The following is a 17,158-nucleotide window of genomic DNA, read 5'->3' on the forward strand; positions in this document are numbered from 1 at the left end:
GCCATTCCCGTACCGCTTTGATTACGGCAACTCTGTGGTGTGCCTCGATATCTGGGACTGCGATACCCCCAGCTCTATTCTCCCTTCTCAAGATTGCTTTGGTTATTTGGGGTCTCTGCGGTTCAATACACATTTTAAGATTCTTGTTCTTGCTCCGTTAAAAACACTACTGGTATTTTGATAGGGATCCCATTGACTGTGGAGAGTCCTCTGGGCAGGCAGGCTATTTTAACAACATCCCTTCTTCCGCTCCATGAGCTTAGCGTACGTTTCCGCTCGTTGGTGTCATCTTCAGTTGCTTCATCATATTTTATAGTTTTCAGAGTCCAGGTGTTTCACTTCCCTGGTTAAATTTCTTCCCAGGTATTTTACTCCTTTTGGTGCAGTTGTAAACCGAACTGTTTCCTTAACTTCTCTTTATGCTGCTTTGATATCAGTGTGTAGAAATGCAACACATTTCTGTGTGTTGACTTGGTATCCTGCAACTCTACTGAATGCGTCTATTGCAATAGAATCTTGGTGGAGTCTTCGGGCTGTTCTAGATGTAGTATCCCGCCATCTGCAAATAGTGACAGTTTTACTTCTTCCTTGGCAATTGGGATGCCTTTTCTCTCTCTTTCCTGTCCGGTTGCTGGGGTTTGGTCTTCCAGTACCATGTTGAACAAAGGTGGCAACGGGGGGCATCCTTGTCTTGGAGGAAAAGCTCTCGGTTTATCACCGTCGACTTTGATGTATGCTCGGCCTTTGCCACACGTGGCCTTTATCATTTGCGATAGATTTCCTCTAATGCCACTCCGTTGGAGTTTTATCATGAATGGATGTTGTCAAATGCTTTTTCTGCATCTGTTGAGACGACCATACGGTTTTTATCCTTCGTGTCATTAATGTGACGTGTCACTGTGATTGATTTCGGTATTGAACCACGCTTTCATGTCTGGAATAAACCCCACTTCACTCTGGCATATGGTCCTTTTAATGTATTGTTGAACTTGGTTTGTGAATAGTTCGTTGAGGGGTATTTTTGCATCCATGTTCATCAGGGATATTGGCCTGTAGTTCTCCTTTTTTGTGGTGTCTTTTTCTGGTTGCGGTGTCAGGGTAATGCCGGCCACATAGAATGAATCTGGAAGTTTTCCTTCCTTTTTATTTTTGAATTGGCTTGAGAAGAATAGTTATTAACTGCTATTTAAATGTTTGATAGAAATTACCTGTGAAACCATCTGGTTCTTGACTTTGTTGGGAGCTTATAGATTGCTGATTCTGAACAGACCAATTACCAATAATGAAACTAATTTTCTTTTTTTTTTTTATTAAAAAAATTTTTTTTTAATGTTTATTTATTTTTGAGACAGAGAGAGACAGAGCATGAACGGGGGAGGGTCAGAGAGAGAGGGAGACACAGAATCTGAAGCAGGCTCCAGGCTCTGAGCTGTCAGCACAGAGCCCGACGCGGGGCTCGAACTCACGGACCGTGAGATCATTACCTGAGCCGAAGTCGGACGCTTAACCGACTGAGCCACCCAGGTGCCCCAATGAAACTAATTTTCTATTTGTTCCTGATTCAGTTTTGGAAGATTGTTTCTAGGAATTTATCTACTTATGGTTGTCCAATTTGTTGGCATATAATTTTTCGTAATGTTCTCATAATCCTTTGTATTTCTTTGTCAGTGTTTTCTCATTTCTATTTATTTGAATTATCTTGTTTTCATAATGAGTCTAGCTAAATGTTTATTAGTTTTGTTTTTTTTTTTTTTCAAAGAACCAGCTCTTAGTTTTATTGGGCTTTTCTGATTTCTTTCCACTCTGATCTTTACCATTTACTTCCTTCCACCAATTTTGGGCTTTATTTGTTCTTCTTCTTGTAGTTCCTTGAGGTGTGAAGTTAGATTGAGACTTTTCTTGTGTCTAGAGGTAGGTTTGTATCACTGTAAACTTCCCTCTTAGAGCTTTGCTGTTTCCCCAAGATTTTGCACTGCTGTGTTTCCATTTTCATTTGTCTCTGGGTATTTAAAATTTTTTTCTCTTTGATTTCTTCGATGACACATTTGTTGAGTAGTGTGTTGTTTGGCCTCCATGTGTTAATGGTTTTTCCATGTTTTTCTTGTGATTTAGAAAGATGATGAAGTTTAGATCTTCTTCAGTTTTCTGAGACCTGGTTTGTGGCCCAACATGGGATCCGTTCCAGAGAATGTTTTACGTGTACTTGAGATGCACGTGTGGTCCGCTGTTTGGGACAGATTGGTCCGTATGTATCTGCTAAGTCCATCTGGACTTGTGTTGTTCAAGGCCAATGTTTCTGCCTTGATCTTCTGTCAGGATGATCTATCCTCGGAGGTAGGTGACATGTCACAGTCCCTCTCCTATTGTATCACTGTCGACCTCTCCCTTTATGTGTGGTAATACCTGTGAATGACATACATATTTGGGTCTTCCTATGCTGGGTGCACAGATACTTACAACTGCCCTATCCTCTTGTTGGCCTGGTTCCTTTATTACTAGGTGATGCCTCTCTCTGTCTCTGGTTACAAACTTTAACTCTATTTTTTCTGATAGAAGGATTGTTACCCTGAATTTTTTTCCTTCTGTTTGCACAGATCTCTTTTCCATACCTTTACTGTCGGTCTGCAGGTGTCTTTAGGTCTGAAGTGAGTCTCTTGCAAACAGCACATGAGGTGGGCCTTGCTTGTTTTATCCATTCATTCACCCTCTGTCTTTTGATTGGACCGTTTGGGCCATTTGCATTTAAGGTAATTATCGACATGTATGTGCTTACTGCCATTTTGTCACATTTCCTCTCGGGTTTGTGGTTCTTCTGTGTCCCTTTCTTCTTGTGTCCCTTCTCTTCCTTTATAACTGATGACTTTCTTTAGTGTTACGCTTGGGTCCTCTCTCTCTTTTGGTGTATTGATTACGGGTTTTGGGTTTGTGGCTTCCATCCTCACTGTACCACAGCCCGTATGAAGTTCATGGTCACTTAAGTTCAAACACATTCTGGGAGCCCTACGTTCTCACTCCCCCTTCTGTGTGTCACGCCTGTGATGTCATCTCACATCTTTTAGGCGTCCCTTAACTGTGACTGATTTGCCTACGTTTGTCGCTTCACCTTCTTACCGCCTTTAAAAGCGGTCGATCTACTACCTGTAGTGTATGTTTGTGCTCACAATTTTCCTTTCGGTTTTCTTCCAACTAGAGCCTTTTCTTTGCTACTTCAAGAAGTTCTGTAGACCCTTCTTGTAAGGCTAGTTCAGTGGTGACGAATGCCTTCAACTTCTGCTTGCGTGGGACACACTCTCCCTTTTCTTTAGTTCTGAACAGGGCAGTGAACTCGGAGGTGTCTTCCCGTCCAGCACTTCGCGTGCCTCATGCCCCTCCCTCCGGCCTGCAAAGTTTCTGTTGAAAAGTCGGCTGATTGCCCTGTGGGGTTTCCCTTGTGGGCAACTGGTTGCTTTTCTACCATTGTTTTTAAGATTCTCTCTCTAATCGTTGACCACTGGATTATCATCTGTTGTGGGAGGACCTCCCGGGCCTCATCTTCTGGGGGGTTGTCTGTGCTTCTTGGTCCCAAATGTCTGTTTCCTTCCTTCCTGTTCCTCAGGTTAGGGAGCTTTTCGGTTATTATTTAAGGGACTTTCCCTTTCTCTCTCTCCTCCTTCTGGGACCCCTCTAATGTGAGCGCTCACAGGCTTTGTGTTTTCCGGAGCTTTCTGAACTTGGCCTCCTTTTTATTTATTCGTGTCTTCCTTCCCTGCGGCTCAGCGTGGACCATGACCCTGTCTTTCAGGTTGCGGATCCGTCCCTCTGCGTCCTGTAATCTGCTGCTTCCCTCCTGTGTGTTCATTTCAGTTACCATATTCTCTGATTCTTTCTTATATTTGCTGTCTCTCTGGGGAAGTTCTCACTGAGCCCGTCCACTCTTCCCTCGAGTCCACGAGCACCGCTATGACCTCTGCTTTGAAGTCTTTCTCAGGTAGATTGCTGATCTCTGTTTCACGTGGTGGTTTTTCTGAAGCTTTGTCTTTTTCTTTCATTTGGAGCATGTTCCTGTCTCCTCATTTTGACTTTCTGTGTGTGTTTCTGTGAGTTAGGTGGAACAGTGGTCTCCAATCTTGGAGGAAAGGCCTTATTCAGGAACATGCCCTGTGCAGACTGCATATGCCTGGGGCTTTGGCTGGCTGGCACTATGGTGGGTGCAGGTGGGGGGTCCCAGGGCCATCCTGATCGGACAGCTAGAGCTGAAGCAGGTGTGGGCACGGGGACCCCAGGGTACTCCGTGCAGAGGGTGCCCTGCGGGAACAGGCAGAGGTAAGGCTGGTACAGGCCAGGAGGTCCCGGGGCATTCAATGCAGGGGACACCTGGTGGGATCACTGGAGCTGAAGCAGGGGACCCAGGGTACTCGACAGAGGCCCCAGGATGGGCTGGGTGGCACGAGCCAAGGGCATGTGGACCAGGTGGTTCTGGGGTACTCCACACTGGGGGTTCCCTGGCCAGTCACGTGGAGCTGACACAGGAGCAGGCCTGGCATGTCCCAGGGTGCTTTGTGCCTGTGTCACCTTGCCGGGAGGGCTGGAGCTGCACTAGGTCCTGCGCCGGGGTCACCTTGGCGGGCTGACTGGGGCCCCAGCCTCGCTGAAGCCGCAGGCTGGCTTCATCTGCACTGGCCAGGTGAAGGGGGGAGGGAAGTCGCGGTCTGGCCAGCACCTCCAAACCCCCACCTTTTGGCAGGTGCTCTAGCATTGTTTCCTTTGTATTCTAGTTGCCCCTTTTACACCGTGGCTCTGTGTATCCTGGCCGGATGAATCGGTTCCTGGCCCCTCCACCCCCCCCGCAGGTCACAGTGTTCCTCTCCTGCCCTTCCCTGCGTGGTCTGTCCAGTCATTCCCTCAGTGCTGCAGGAGGAGCTACCGACCAGGGAGGAGGTGAATCAGGGTCCTGCTACCTCACCGTCTTTTAATGCCTGTAGCTGGGCTCACTTCCTCTCTTCTCGAGGCCCCCAAATCTCCGGAAGTTCTTGCTCCTGTGAGGAAGTGACCTTTGATCCCCTGGGAAGGCTGCAGGGGCCCTGTAAGCAAGGCATCAAGGGGACATTTCCAAGGGGCTTTAGTGGCTCCATAAAGTCAACCTCCGTCCCTAAGAGCTGGCCGGTTTGGAGTCAACAAGGTCTTTCTCAAATACGGTTCTGGTCAAGCCTTGGTAATCTCGGCAGTGTTCCCAGCCGCGCCCCATTCCGAGATCAGCTTCCCACTGAGCGTACGCCAGGATGGATGTGAAAACGGGAACGTAACAGAGGTTGCTGATCTCGGGGCATCATGTTGGGCACAAGCCTCCATCCCGTTTACAAAGGTCTCATTTACGGACCTGCCGTAAGTAGATGTCCTTCTATCGGGAACACGACAGATGATCGTGAACGAGGTCCTGACGGTTACAAATATCCTCCCAGTATTCACTTCCACGTAATGAATCGTCGATCTTTGTTATGGTTTCGTGGGGCTGTCGGGTCCCCCTGCAGAGTTCTGTAACTCTGACCCTGGGTCAGTGGTACCGTCTGAAATTAACAGCTCACTCTAGCACCTGGGTCTGTGCGAGAAGGAAGCACCCTTGCAGAAGCATCGGAGTCAGACCACAACCGCTGTAAACGAGGAAGGACTTAAAAGGGCCATGTTTAAATACCTGCTTAGTTCCTGTCATGCAGCTGACAAGGAGATTTGGGGACTTCTGTGGTTCAGGGCACTTCAAATGACAGAATTACAGGTGATAACACACCAGGACCGATCAGATCTTTAGGAGTTTGGTACGGCTTCCACAATGCTAAATTTCACATAGATTTCTACAGACACAATCTCAGAAGGGTTAGCACCACTTACCAGGAACGAGTTCTGCAAGTATTTTCTCCAGCTGTGGGAAGGGGTTCTCCCACTCTTGTCTCTACTTGACCCGGACGCTGACATGGGAAGGGCTCGTGTGCTGGCCGCTTACTTCAAAGTCATCAGCCTGCCAGCGTGGCGCATTTTAGGGTGTCCTGTCCCCTCACGGGCACTTGTGTAGGCTAGGGCTTGGAATTTTCCAGATTCCTCGGACCCACAATTTCCCCTTCCGTTCCCAGTCCCTCCTGGCAGGGGCCCTCTCTCGGGCCCGGGATAAGTGAATCGGGAGAGGCCTGCACTGGGGCCGGGCACACTCCAGCTTCAACCCTGGGGGCCTGTACACCCCAGGCCCGTGGAGCTCAGGCCCATTCCCATCAACTGCACAGCCTCCAAAGGTGGAGGGAAACACCTGGAAAATCTTTCTGAAATGTCAGCTTTAAACTGGCAACGCGCCTTCCCCATTTGGACCTGCTGCCTGATGGGGTCCCGGCTTCTCCAGCGAACAAGGTCCCCAGGTGTGTTTTTGGAGGCCAGCCTGGCAGAACCGGGCCTTCAGCTTGGCCTTCACAGGGAGTAAGCACATTTGTGTAGCTGAGGGCCAGGAGTAGGCATGTGCCGTGAGCTGTCTGCTCCCGAGGCCAGGGGGCTTCTGCAGCAGGGTCCCTGGCCACCCGGAGTATCGATGCAAGTGAGTGAAAAACGTACCCAGTCAGCCAGTCTCAGGCGACCGGGACAAGGCTGACATGCACCGCTCAGACTAGTCCTCACCTACCTGCATGGCTCCAGGGCAGAGGGAACACGGCCCCTCAGATCTTTCTGGGTTGTTCGCTTTCAACTAGGAAAGGTCAGTCACCCTTTCGAGACGCTGTTCGATGAGGTCTTGGGCTTCACATTAAGGCTGCAGGTGTCTCTTCATGAGGGGAACCCCAGCAGCCAGACCCTGGCCCTGTTCCAGGGTAGTAGAGACAGATAAAACGTGCAACAAAATTCAACACCAATTCATGATAAAAACTAAGCAATATAGCAATCCCTATCAAAAGAACACCAGCATTCTTCACAGAGCTAGAACAGACCATCCCAAAATTTGTATGGAACCAGAAAAGACTCCGAATAGCCAAAGCAATCTTGAGAAAGAAAACCACAGCAGGAGGCATCACAATCCCAGACTTCAAGCTGTATTACAGAGCTGTCATCATCAAGACAGTATGGTACGGGCACAAGAAGAGATGCTCAGATCAATGGAACAGAGTAGAGAACCCAGAAATGGACCCACAAACGTATGGCCAACTAATCTCTGACAAAACAGGAAAGAACGTCCGATGGAATAAAGACAGTCTCTTCAGCAAGTGGTGCTGGGAAAAAGGGACAGCGACACGCACAAGAATGAACCTGGACCACTTTCTTACACCAGACACAAAAATAAACTCAAAGTGGTTGAAAGACCTCAATGTAAGACAGGAAGCCATCAAAATCCTAGAGAAGAAAGCAGGCAAAAACCTCTTTCACCTCGGCTGCAGCAACTTCTTACTCAACACGTCTCCAGAGGCAAGGGAAATAAAAGCACAAATGAACTACTGGGACCTCATCAAGATAAAAAGCTTCTGCACAGCAAAGGAAACAATCAGCAAAACTAAAGGGCAACCGACAGAATGGGAGAAGATATTTGCAAGTGACATATTAAAGGGTTAGTATCCAAAATCTCTATAAAGAATTTATCAAACTCAACACCCCAAAACCAAATAATCTAGTGAAGAAATGGGCAAAAGACACGAATAGACACTTCTCCAGAGAAGACATCCAGATGGCCAACCGACACATGAAAAAATGCTCTACTTCACTCATCATCAGGGAAACACAAATCAAAACCACCATGAAATACCACCTTATACCTGTCAGAATGGCTAACATTAACAACTCAGGCAACAACAGATGTTGGCGAAGATGCACTGCTGGTGGGAATGCAAACTGGTGCAGCCGCTCTGGAAAACAGTGTGGAGGTTCCTCAAAAAGTTACAAATAGAACTACCCCACGACCCAACAATTGCACTACTAGGTATTCATCCAGAGGATACAGGTGTGGTGATGCATAGGGACATGCACCCCAACGTTTATAGCTAAACGTGTATAGCTATTGACAATAGCCAAGTTATGGAAAGAGCCCAAATGTCCATCGGTGGATGAATGGATAAAGATGTGATATATATGCCCAATGGAATATTACTCAGTGATCAAAAAGGATGAAATCTTGACACTTGCAACTACGTGGATGGAACCAGAGGGTATTATGCTAAGCGAAATTAGTCCAAGAAAGACATGTATCACATGACTTCACTCGTGTGGAATTTAAGGTACAAAACAGATGAACATAAGGGAAGGGAAGCAAAAATAATACAAAACATAGAGGGAGACCAACCATAAGAGACTCTTAAGTACAGAACAAACTGAGGGTTGCTGTAGGGGTGTTGGGTGGGGGGATGGGCTAGATGGGCGAAGGGCATCAAGGAAGACACATGGGATGAGCACTGGGTGTTCTATGTAAGTGATGAATCACTAAATTCTATTCCTGAAATCACTATTACACTCTATGTTAACTAACTTGTATTAAGTTGTATTACACTCTATGTTAACTAACTTGTAGATTCCTCAGCAATCTAGGAATGAGGGGAGTTCCCTCAACTTAATAAAGAACATCTACCAGAAACATGCAGCTAACATACTTAATGGTGAGAAGCTCAACATTTTCTCCCTACGATCAGGAACAAGGCAAAGAGGTCCCCTCACCACTGCTTTTCAACATCATAATGAGAGACAACGACATTTCAGGAGAGGGAAAGGGGGTAGGTGATGACAACTAGAGAGAAAGCCCTAGCTAATCCAACCAGATGAAAAAAATTCCACATTCTCAGCCAGTTATTGTGCAGATATCAACAAATGTATTCTAAAGTGTATATGAAGAGGCAAGAGATCCAGACTAGCCAGCTCAATTCTGAAGAATGAGGTTGGAGAGCTGACCCTATGATGCTACCCAATGTCACGACTCACTGGGGAGCCACGGTGATGGGGACAGGGTGGTCCTACTGAAAGAGCAGATCAACAGGACAGAATAGAGAGTCTGGAAGGTGGCCCACATCAACACGATCCACTGATGCTGACAAAGGAGTAAAGACAATAGAACAGAGAGGGTCTCCTGTAAATCGTGCCGGGACAACAGGACATCCATGTGCAGGAAACGACCCATGGAGACAGAGACCTTACACCCGTGACAGAATTAATTCAAACCGCAACATAGACCTCAATACAAAACACAAAATGGCAGGCATACCTCACTGCGTTGTGCTTTGCAGATACTGTGTTTTCTACACAGTGAAGGTTTGTGGTGCCAAGGCTACAGGCGCCATTTTCCTACAGCATCTGCTCACTTCACGTTTGTGTGTCCCGCTCGAAATACTCCAGATGTTTCCATTGTTTCTCTCGTTGTCGTGGGGACCCTTGATGTTACCGTTGTAACTGGGAAACCAGGACGTACGATGGCGAACTTCATCAATACGCACGTGCATACGAAGCTGTGCCTGCTTCGTGGACCCACTGTGCCGTGTCCCTTGTCCTGGAGACAAAACAGTATTAAAACCAGGGCAACTAATAACCCTACGATGGTCTCTAGGGTACAAGTGAGAGAGTCACACGTCTCTCACTGCAAATCAAAAGGTAGAAATGGTTAAGCTCCGTGAGGAAGGCGTGTTGAACACCGAGAGAGGGCAAAAGCTAGGTCTCTTGTGCCAAGCAGACCAGCTGTGAATAGAGAGTAATGTTCTAGAAGGAACTGAAAAGGGCTACGCCGGTGAGCAGATGAAGGCGAAGCAGATTTACATCCGATGTGGAGAAAGTTTGAGCGGTCGGGACGGAAAGGTCAGACCAGCTACAAACCTTCCCTTAAGCCCAAGCCTCACCCAGAGCGAGGCCTTGGCTCTCTTCAGTTCCGCAAAGGCCGAGGGAGGCGAGGACGCTGACAAGTCTGAAGCCAGCCGAGGCTGGGTCATGAGGTCTGAGGAAAGAAGGCATCTCCAAAACATCAAGTGCAGGTGACGCAGCAGGTGTCAGAAGATGTAGCTGAGGTGACTGGAGGTGGCCCCACTGAACAGATTTTCAGTGTAAATGCACAGCCTTCTGTTGGAAGAAGAGGCCATTTAGGACTTTCGTGGCCAGAGAGAAGTCAGTGCCCGGCCTCAAAGCTTCTAGGCACGGGCTGACTCTCTTGTTAGGGGCTGATGCAGCTAGTGACTTCACGGGGCAGCCGTGCTCAATGGCCATCCTGAAAAACTTGGGGCCCTGGAGAATTATGCCCCCTGCCCTCTGCCTGTGCTCTGTCAGTGGAACGACAAAGCCTGGATGGCAGCCCGTGTCTTTACAACGTGACTGAATGTTTTAAGCCCACGGTTGGGACTACCGCTCAGAAAAAAAAGATTCAAACTGTTACTGCTCATTGACCCCTCACCGGGTCACCCATGAGCTCTGACGACGAACAACGAGATGAGTGTTTCCACGGCAGCCAACACAGCGTCCGCCTGTTCTGCAGCCCGTGGAGCGGTAAGTCTTCAACTTTCACGTCTTTTTAGGAAATACATTTCGTGAAGCTACAGCTGCCATAGACGGTGATTCCTCTGAGGGACTGGGGCAGAGTGAACCGGAAAGGAGTCACCCTCCTAGATGCCACAGAACGGTCGTGACTCGTGGGAAGAAGTCAGAACGTCAACACTAGCAGGAATTGGAAGGAGTGGATTCCAACCCCGGTGGATGACTGTGAGGGGTCGAGACCGGGGGAGGCCGTCCCCACAGGTGGGGTGGAAACAGGAGAACCGGAGTGAGGAGTGGAGCCTGAAGGTAGGACTGAATCGCTGCCGTCCCAGGACCAAACGGGAATGGACGAGGAGGCGCTTCCTGGGGAGGTGCGAAGAGCCTGGTTCCTTGAGAAGGAGTCTCCTCCTGGTGAGGGTGCTGGGACGATTGCGGACGTGACAAGGACAGGATATCAGAGACCTCGTGGCAGGTTGGAGAGCATGCGTTTGGAAAGAAGCTTCTCCTGTGGGTGAGAGGCCAGCAAACAGCACCACCTGCCGCAGAGAAATCATTTGTGAAAGGAGGAGAGTCCATCGACGCGGCCAACTTCATTCTCGTTTGAAGAAATTGCCACGGCCACCCTGGCCTGCCATGGGCACCACCCTGACAGGCCGGCAGACATGGGCATCGAGGGACGACCCTCCGCCAGAAACACGTTACAGCCAATGAAAACTTGGATGATGCTTAGCATTTTTTTTTTTTTTTTGAGAGAGTGGGAGCGGGGAGGGGCAGAGAGAGAGGGAGACGCAGAATCCGAAGCAGGTTCCAGGCTCCGAGCTATCAGCACAGAGCCCCATGTGGGGCTCGAACCCACGAACCGCGAGATCATGACCTGAGCTGAAGCCAGCCAAGGCTGAGCCACCGAGGCACCCCAGAGCGTGTTTTAATGATGGAGTATTTTTTTAACTTTTAGAGACTCCCAAGCAGGCTCCATACTTCATGCAGAGCCCAATGTGGAGCTCAATCCCATGACCGTAGGGTGGTGACCTGCACCGAAATCAAAAGTCAGACATTCAATGGACTGAGTCACCCAGGTGCTCTAGCAGTGAAATATTTTTAAATTAAAATATGAACAGGGGCTCCTGGGTGGCTTTGTCAGTTAAGCGTCCGACTTTGGCTCAGGTCACGATCTCAGTTTGTGGGTTCGAGCCCCGCATCGGGCTCTGTGCTAATGGCTCCGAGCCTGGAGCCTGCTTCGGATTCTGTGTCTCCCTCTCTCTCTGCCCCTCCCCTGCTCTCTCTCTCCCCCTCAAAAATAAACGTTAAAAAAAAAAAAAGGAACGGTGGGGGGTGCCTGGGTGGTTCAGTCAGTTAAGCGTCCGACTTCGGCTCAGGTCGTGATCTCACAGTTCGTGGGATCGAGCCCCATATTGGCTCTGTGCTGACAGCTCAGAGCCTGGAGCCTGCTTTGGATTCCCTGTCTCCCTCTCTCTGCCCCTCTCCTGCTGATGTCCTCTCTCAAAAATAAGCAAACATAAAACATTAAAAAAAAAACACACAACAAATGACAAAAATTAGAATTCCAGCAAACTGATCTGAACACAGAAATCCAACGGCAATTAGAGTCTTGGACCAAAGGGGGAAAATGTCCAACCCTCCAGGAGCAGAGATGGTGTGGCCTGAACTTCATCAAGCCTTAGAATCATGCTCTCCACGTGCTCGACTTACCAACATCTCCGTTTGCCTGGGTAGCAGCAACCTGGCCCACAACTAACAGGTCATCCTCTCAAGCATCTCCGTGGAAAACAGGGAAGCTCTAATCGAATAACAAAGTTAGAACACTTACCTGTGACTTGGGATGTGGCCTAGAAGCCCACAGACATCCGGGCCTTTGGTAGAAACACACCGTTGCTTCCTATACTGCTGACATCCTTACTTCTGGTGACACCTCGGAGAAGAGACTAACGTCCGTATGGAGTTAATCGAATTCCTACCTTCGGGGGGTGGACGATCGGCCCAACCAAGAGCCACGTGTCTCACGCTACAGTAAAATTTCTAGGCATGTCCTCCGAAGGCAGAAAAATACCACATCGCCCACCTCGCACACAGCATAGGTTACAGACCAGCCCCGACTACAAAGGAGACACAGGACTGATGGGAGACAGCACGGACCGGGTGCGGGGAGAACAGAGCAACTCATTTACGAAATAACTAGGAGAGTAGGGAACGTACGTGGACACAGACTCAAGACGCAGCCCTGACTGCAGAAGCACAGTCAGGACCCGGAAGACCCTGGCGCCGGCTGAGGAGGACTCTGAGCGCACACCCGAGCCACGTCACTCCCAAGGGTTTGCGGCACGGTCGCCGGGGACCGAAACGCCGCAGGCCCCGGTTCCACCCGAGTGGGTTTTGGGCGAACGAGTCCCCGCGATCTGAGGACAGGGACCAGCGGCTGAAAGGCTCCCCTGGGCGCTCTCTGGGGCCCTACGGACGGCAGAGCCACCGACACAGACTAAAGCGACGGCGGGTCAACCGCAGCGTCCGTTCCGGAGCCGGCAAGCGGACCCCCGGCGAACAGAGGGCAGCGACCCCCACCACGGGTCCCGGCCGGGAAGCGGGCCGTTTCCCAGCAGGGCGCGCACGCGGGAGGCCGGGCCCCCGCACCAGCCGGGGAAGCCCCACCGTGGCCACGGCAGACCGGCCGCAGCCTCCCCGCAGCGAGCGCTTCCGCCCCCGGCCCCGAGCACGGCGCGCGCGCTCCAGACAGCTCGGCCTCCGCGACGCCGGCCGCGCCGGTGACCGGGCCGCTGCCCCGGGGAGAACCCGTCCGGGGGGACGACGAGGCCGTGGGTGCGCTCTCAGACTCGCGGGCGGGAGCTGATGGCGGAGCTCCCCGCACGGAACACGGCGCGGGCACCGGCGCGGGCTGCCGCCGTCTCCAGCTTCGTCGCACGCGTCCCTGCGCACGCGGACGACAACCCGGAACACGGCACGGGCACGTCCGCCACAGCTCACGCAGACACGCAGGGCAGCAGAGCGCGGCGAGGACGGGAACAGGTGCGCCCGACCAAACGAGCGCCGCCACTCTCCACCCTCGGGTGAAGACAGGGGAGAAGCAAAGGCAGGGGACTGAGCAAAAGGCACAGCCCATGCAATTAAAGCCATCGTGTGACGGGTCTATAAACACGTCAGGTAGGAGGCCCACCTCCGACGCCGAATACTCAGGCTCAGGCGATGCGGGGCGGTTGTGCCTGGGGCGGGACCCGCACCGACGGCCCCGAGGAGTCCGGCGTCCCTCGAGGGGCGAGAACGAGAAGGGCGGAACGTTCGCAGGACGCGGTCCTCACGACCACGGGCAGGACGGCTTCGCATCTCCAGCCTCCACCGAGACCCCGAAGCGGGCGGGTGCAGACGCGGCCGCGGCCCGCACGTCCGTCCCTGCTCACTGTGGGACGGCATCCTCTCCGCCCCGCCGACACCCTTCCCTCGGCCCCAGCGAGAGGCCTGGCGCCCCCCGCCGTCCGGGGCTGGAAGGCGGCCTCCCGGTCCGGGTACAGCCCCGCTGTCTGCGACGGCCTCTGCCCGCTCCGCGGTCGGTCACCATCCCGGACCCCTTGTCGCCCCGAGGACGCACCAGCGGCCCCACCGTCCCCGGCGTGGTGAGCCCACCCCCTCCGCCCTCCGCTGTCGGCCCCGCCTGCTCGCCGGGAGGTGCAGGGAGGCTGATCCCGAGTGGAAACCCCAGGTCTCTCCGCACGAGGGTCGGGGGGCTGCTGAGGGACACCACGTACGTCCTGCTCACGGACTCGGGTGATGGATTCTGGTCTGAGCTCCTCACTGGATCTTGGCAGGATAACCCAGCAAATACACCGGGACAGCCTTGTCCTCACCTCTGTGCTGCTCCCGTAGCTTCCGACAAGGGCGGTCTGGACACAGCAGAAATTTGTAAGAATAAACACAGTTTAATCTCAGACTTACATTGATGATTTTCTAGATTCCCCATCACACTGTTTAATGCAAAGTCACCATGGAGGACGCTGTCCACGCGGTGTGACGACTGCTTCACCGTGAGCTGGACCCGGTGATCGCGGGCCCCTCCCGCCCGCTCCCTTCCCCCACTGCGGGGTCTGCTCGCCTCCCTGCTCCCAGATGCTGTGCCCAGGCCACGGCCGACAGACACTGACGTGCTGAACCCACCTGAGGCGTCTGTCCAACCTTCCAGATGTGGCAGCCAGACACGCGCTCATCTTCCTGCTGCCCCAGACCTGGTAGGTGGGGTCCCTTGCTGACGACCCCCCCCCCCCCCCCCGCCATTCTGGGCTGGCCTGCACCTGTCTTCAGTCCCTGCCCGTTCTTGGCACAGGGACGGGCCTCACATGAACCCTAGAAGCTCTCGGGCTGCTGGACACTTGACACCCGGGAAGCCACGGATGGGACGGGAGGGACAGGCCTGGGGAGGAGCCCCGTGGGGGACAGTTGGCCCACACGTCAGGTAGGCGGCGTCCACCGCGTGAGCACGGGGACAGCGGAGGTCGGCAGGCAGCCCCAGCGCTCGCTGGAGGCGAGCGGTTCAGATTCGCCCCATCAGCCCTGCCATCCCGGGTGCCTCACCTCCTCCAGAAATGGCCTCAGGGACACCGTCCTCCACAGGCTGGGGGCCTCCCTTTCCGGGTGCGGGACGCCGGCCCAGGTTGCCGCCAGGTGAGGGCCACGGGGGGCCGGCAGAGGCCTCACAGTGGGCTCGCTGCTCGTCAGTCCTCTGGAGATGCTCACGGGGGCCGTCGGTGGGTCCGGCAGCCGGATGGACCGGAACACAGGGTCGCCCCCACAGAGCTCCGAGGGTCACGGGGCACAAGCAGTTATGGTCGGGGGGGGGGGGGAGGGGCCCTGACACGGACGCCGTGGGCTCCCCCGACCCTGAGGACCCACCGTGTTTCTGTCTGGATTCCACCTCCGGGTGGCGTCCTCGAAGCCGTGCAGGGGGGGCGTGGGAACCGGGAACTGGGAGGCCGCATTCCCTGAAGGCCGGTCACCCTCAAACGGCAGAAGCTGCTCGGGGCCACGAGGGGACCGGGGAGGCCGCCCTGAAACTGACCGCGGGGCCGCCGCACACGTCCCCGCAGTGGTTTCAACAGCCCGGCGTGGCCGCCAGTGCCTGACCGCTGGTGGGGGTGACAGTGGGTGGGGAGCGAGCGCCCCATCCACGAGGCCACGCCCAACAGTGACACCGTGGTAGCCGCTCTGCCGCGGCCCCAGGACCGTGCTCGGCCGGATCTGCAGTGCCGTTCCCAGGACACCTCCGGCCCCGGGTCACGCGGTCAAGGTGACGACTCGGGCGCATCCCCCAGTTGTGGCCAGCTGCGCCGCATGTCAGGGCTGGGGTGAGCGTACGTCCCCTCGACTCACCTCTGCTGGGGCTGAAACCCCCGTGGGATGAAAGGTCACGCCCAGCGCTGGGGAGGGGCACTCTGCCCCCCAGCCCGCGGCCTCTAGAACGGTGGGCACGAGGAGACCCTGCGGATATCCCGGCCCCTCTGCCTGGGGCATCCCTGGGTCTGCGGACCGGGAGTGGGGAGCTGCCAGCTGACTCCTGGCGCACAGTGGGTCTCGTCGGTGCAGTGTACGACCCGGACAGCGGTCCCCACGCGGCCAACGGGGACTCCGTCTGGTTAGAAGCAGGAACACCCGCGGCAGCCGGGCAGCCAGCGCCGGACTCGGAGCTGGGCCGTGGTCACCGCACCAGCCGTGGGCTGTTCCCGAGGGGGGAGCCCTCGTGGGGTCGGGAACGGGGGAGGACCGGCCCGTCCGCGAGAGCCTGGCGTGGCCGTCCCTGGTTGCTGCCCCGGCTCGCAAAGGCCTGGCAGTCGGGCCGCAGACGCCCCGGCGAGCGACCCCCCAGGAGATCCGGCCGCTCGGCGCCCGGGGGTGGGGGGGCCGTTGCCACACATGCCGACCGCGCTGGGCGCCAGTGGTTGCATCAATGCCACGCCACCACGTCCTGTGTGTTCTCAGCGGGACCCAAGGCAGCTGCCACATGGTTCCAGGACCATCCGTGGAGTCCCCACCCGGGGCGGGACTGGTCACACCGGCCCCTCCAGGTGAGGGTCCTAAATATGCCTGGTTTGCGTGGACACCGCGCCCGGCCTAACCCAAGCCTTCCCTGCCACCGTGCAAAGCAGGCTGCCACCGCTAGGGTCAGAGAGAGGCTGAGTGGCACGTGCGGGGGCCTCACGGAACAGTGATCGGCGGGGGTGGGGGGTCACACTTCGAAGATCACAATGTGCAGGACTGGGGGGCGCGCGGCAGTGAGCGGGGGTCCACCTTGCCCAGAGCCACAGAGCAGGGCTGGTAGAAAGGAGCAACGGAACAGGAAAGCAGCAGGTTGAGTTACAGGGAACGGGACCTTGGCCGGGTACTAACAACGTCCGGGCTCTAACGCTTCTGCAGGGTCAGCCTGTATGGCCGGTCGTCCATACCGAGACAGAACCCCACCGGGGCCCCAGCGTCATAACCACGGAAGCCGTAGGACATAGCCGACGCCTGGCCTCCACCGAGGATCGGCGAGCTCGGCTGCCCCGTCACACCTGGGAGGGGAGGGACGGGCTGGAATTCGCACCGAGAAGTTCCCAGACAGAGGAGTCACTTCACACCCCGGGTGGCGGGAAACGACTCCGTCTCTGCTGGGGCCCCGCTGTCCCACCGCAGTCAGACCTACCGAAACGCACTACACCTCGCATGACAC

At 54.1% G+C, this 17,158-nt stretch overlaps 1 protein-coding gene across 1 annotated transcript; it reads right to left on the minus strand.

Moving 5' to 3' along the window:
- Positions 1 to 14,187: 14,187 nt before the first annotated feature.
- On the minus strand, positions 14,188 to 16,947 carry LOC122232706 (translation initiation factor IF-2-like). Its single transcript, XM_042962793.1, has 3 exons — positions 16,893 to 16,947; positions 15,028 to 15,417; positions 14,188 to 14,342 (listed from the first exon to the last, which is right to left on the minus strand). The coding sequence occupies exons 1-3, from the start codon at positions 16,945 to 16,947 to the stop codon at positions 14,251 to 14,253; spliced, it is 537 nt and encodes a 178-aa protein (XP_042818727.1). The 3' UTR covers positions 14,188 to 14,250.
- Positions 16,948 to 17,158: the final 211 nt, after the last annotated feature.

This window comes from Panthera tigris, chromosome D3, assembly GCF_018350195.1.
Source record: "Panthera tigris isolate Pti1 chromosome D3, P.tigris_Pti1_mat1.1, whole genome shotgun sequence".
NCBI lineage: Eukaryota > Metazoa > Chordata > Mammalia > Carnivora > Felidae > Panthera > Panthera tigris.

Excerpts from the sequence above, each read along its gene's own strand:
- LOC122232706 (XM_042962793.1), bottom strand. The coding sequence starts at position 16,947 with ATGTCCTACGGCTTCCGTGGTTATGACGCTGGGGCCCCGGTGGGGTTC. Across the intron at positions 15,418-16,892 it reads CCCGGTGGGGTTCTGTCTCG|TTCCCGGTTCCCACGCCCCC; the intron begins GTATGGACGACC and ends GCGGCCTCCCAG. Across the intron at positions 14,343-15,027 it reads TGAGGCCATTTCTGGAGGAG|ACCGCCCTTGTCGGAAGCTA; the intron begins GTGAGGCACCCG and ends TGCTGTGTCCAG.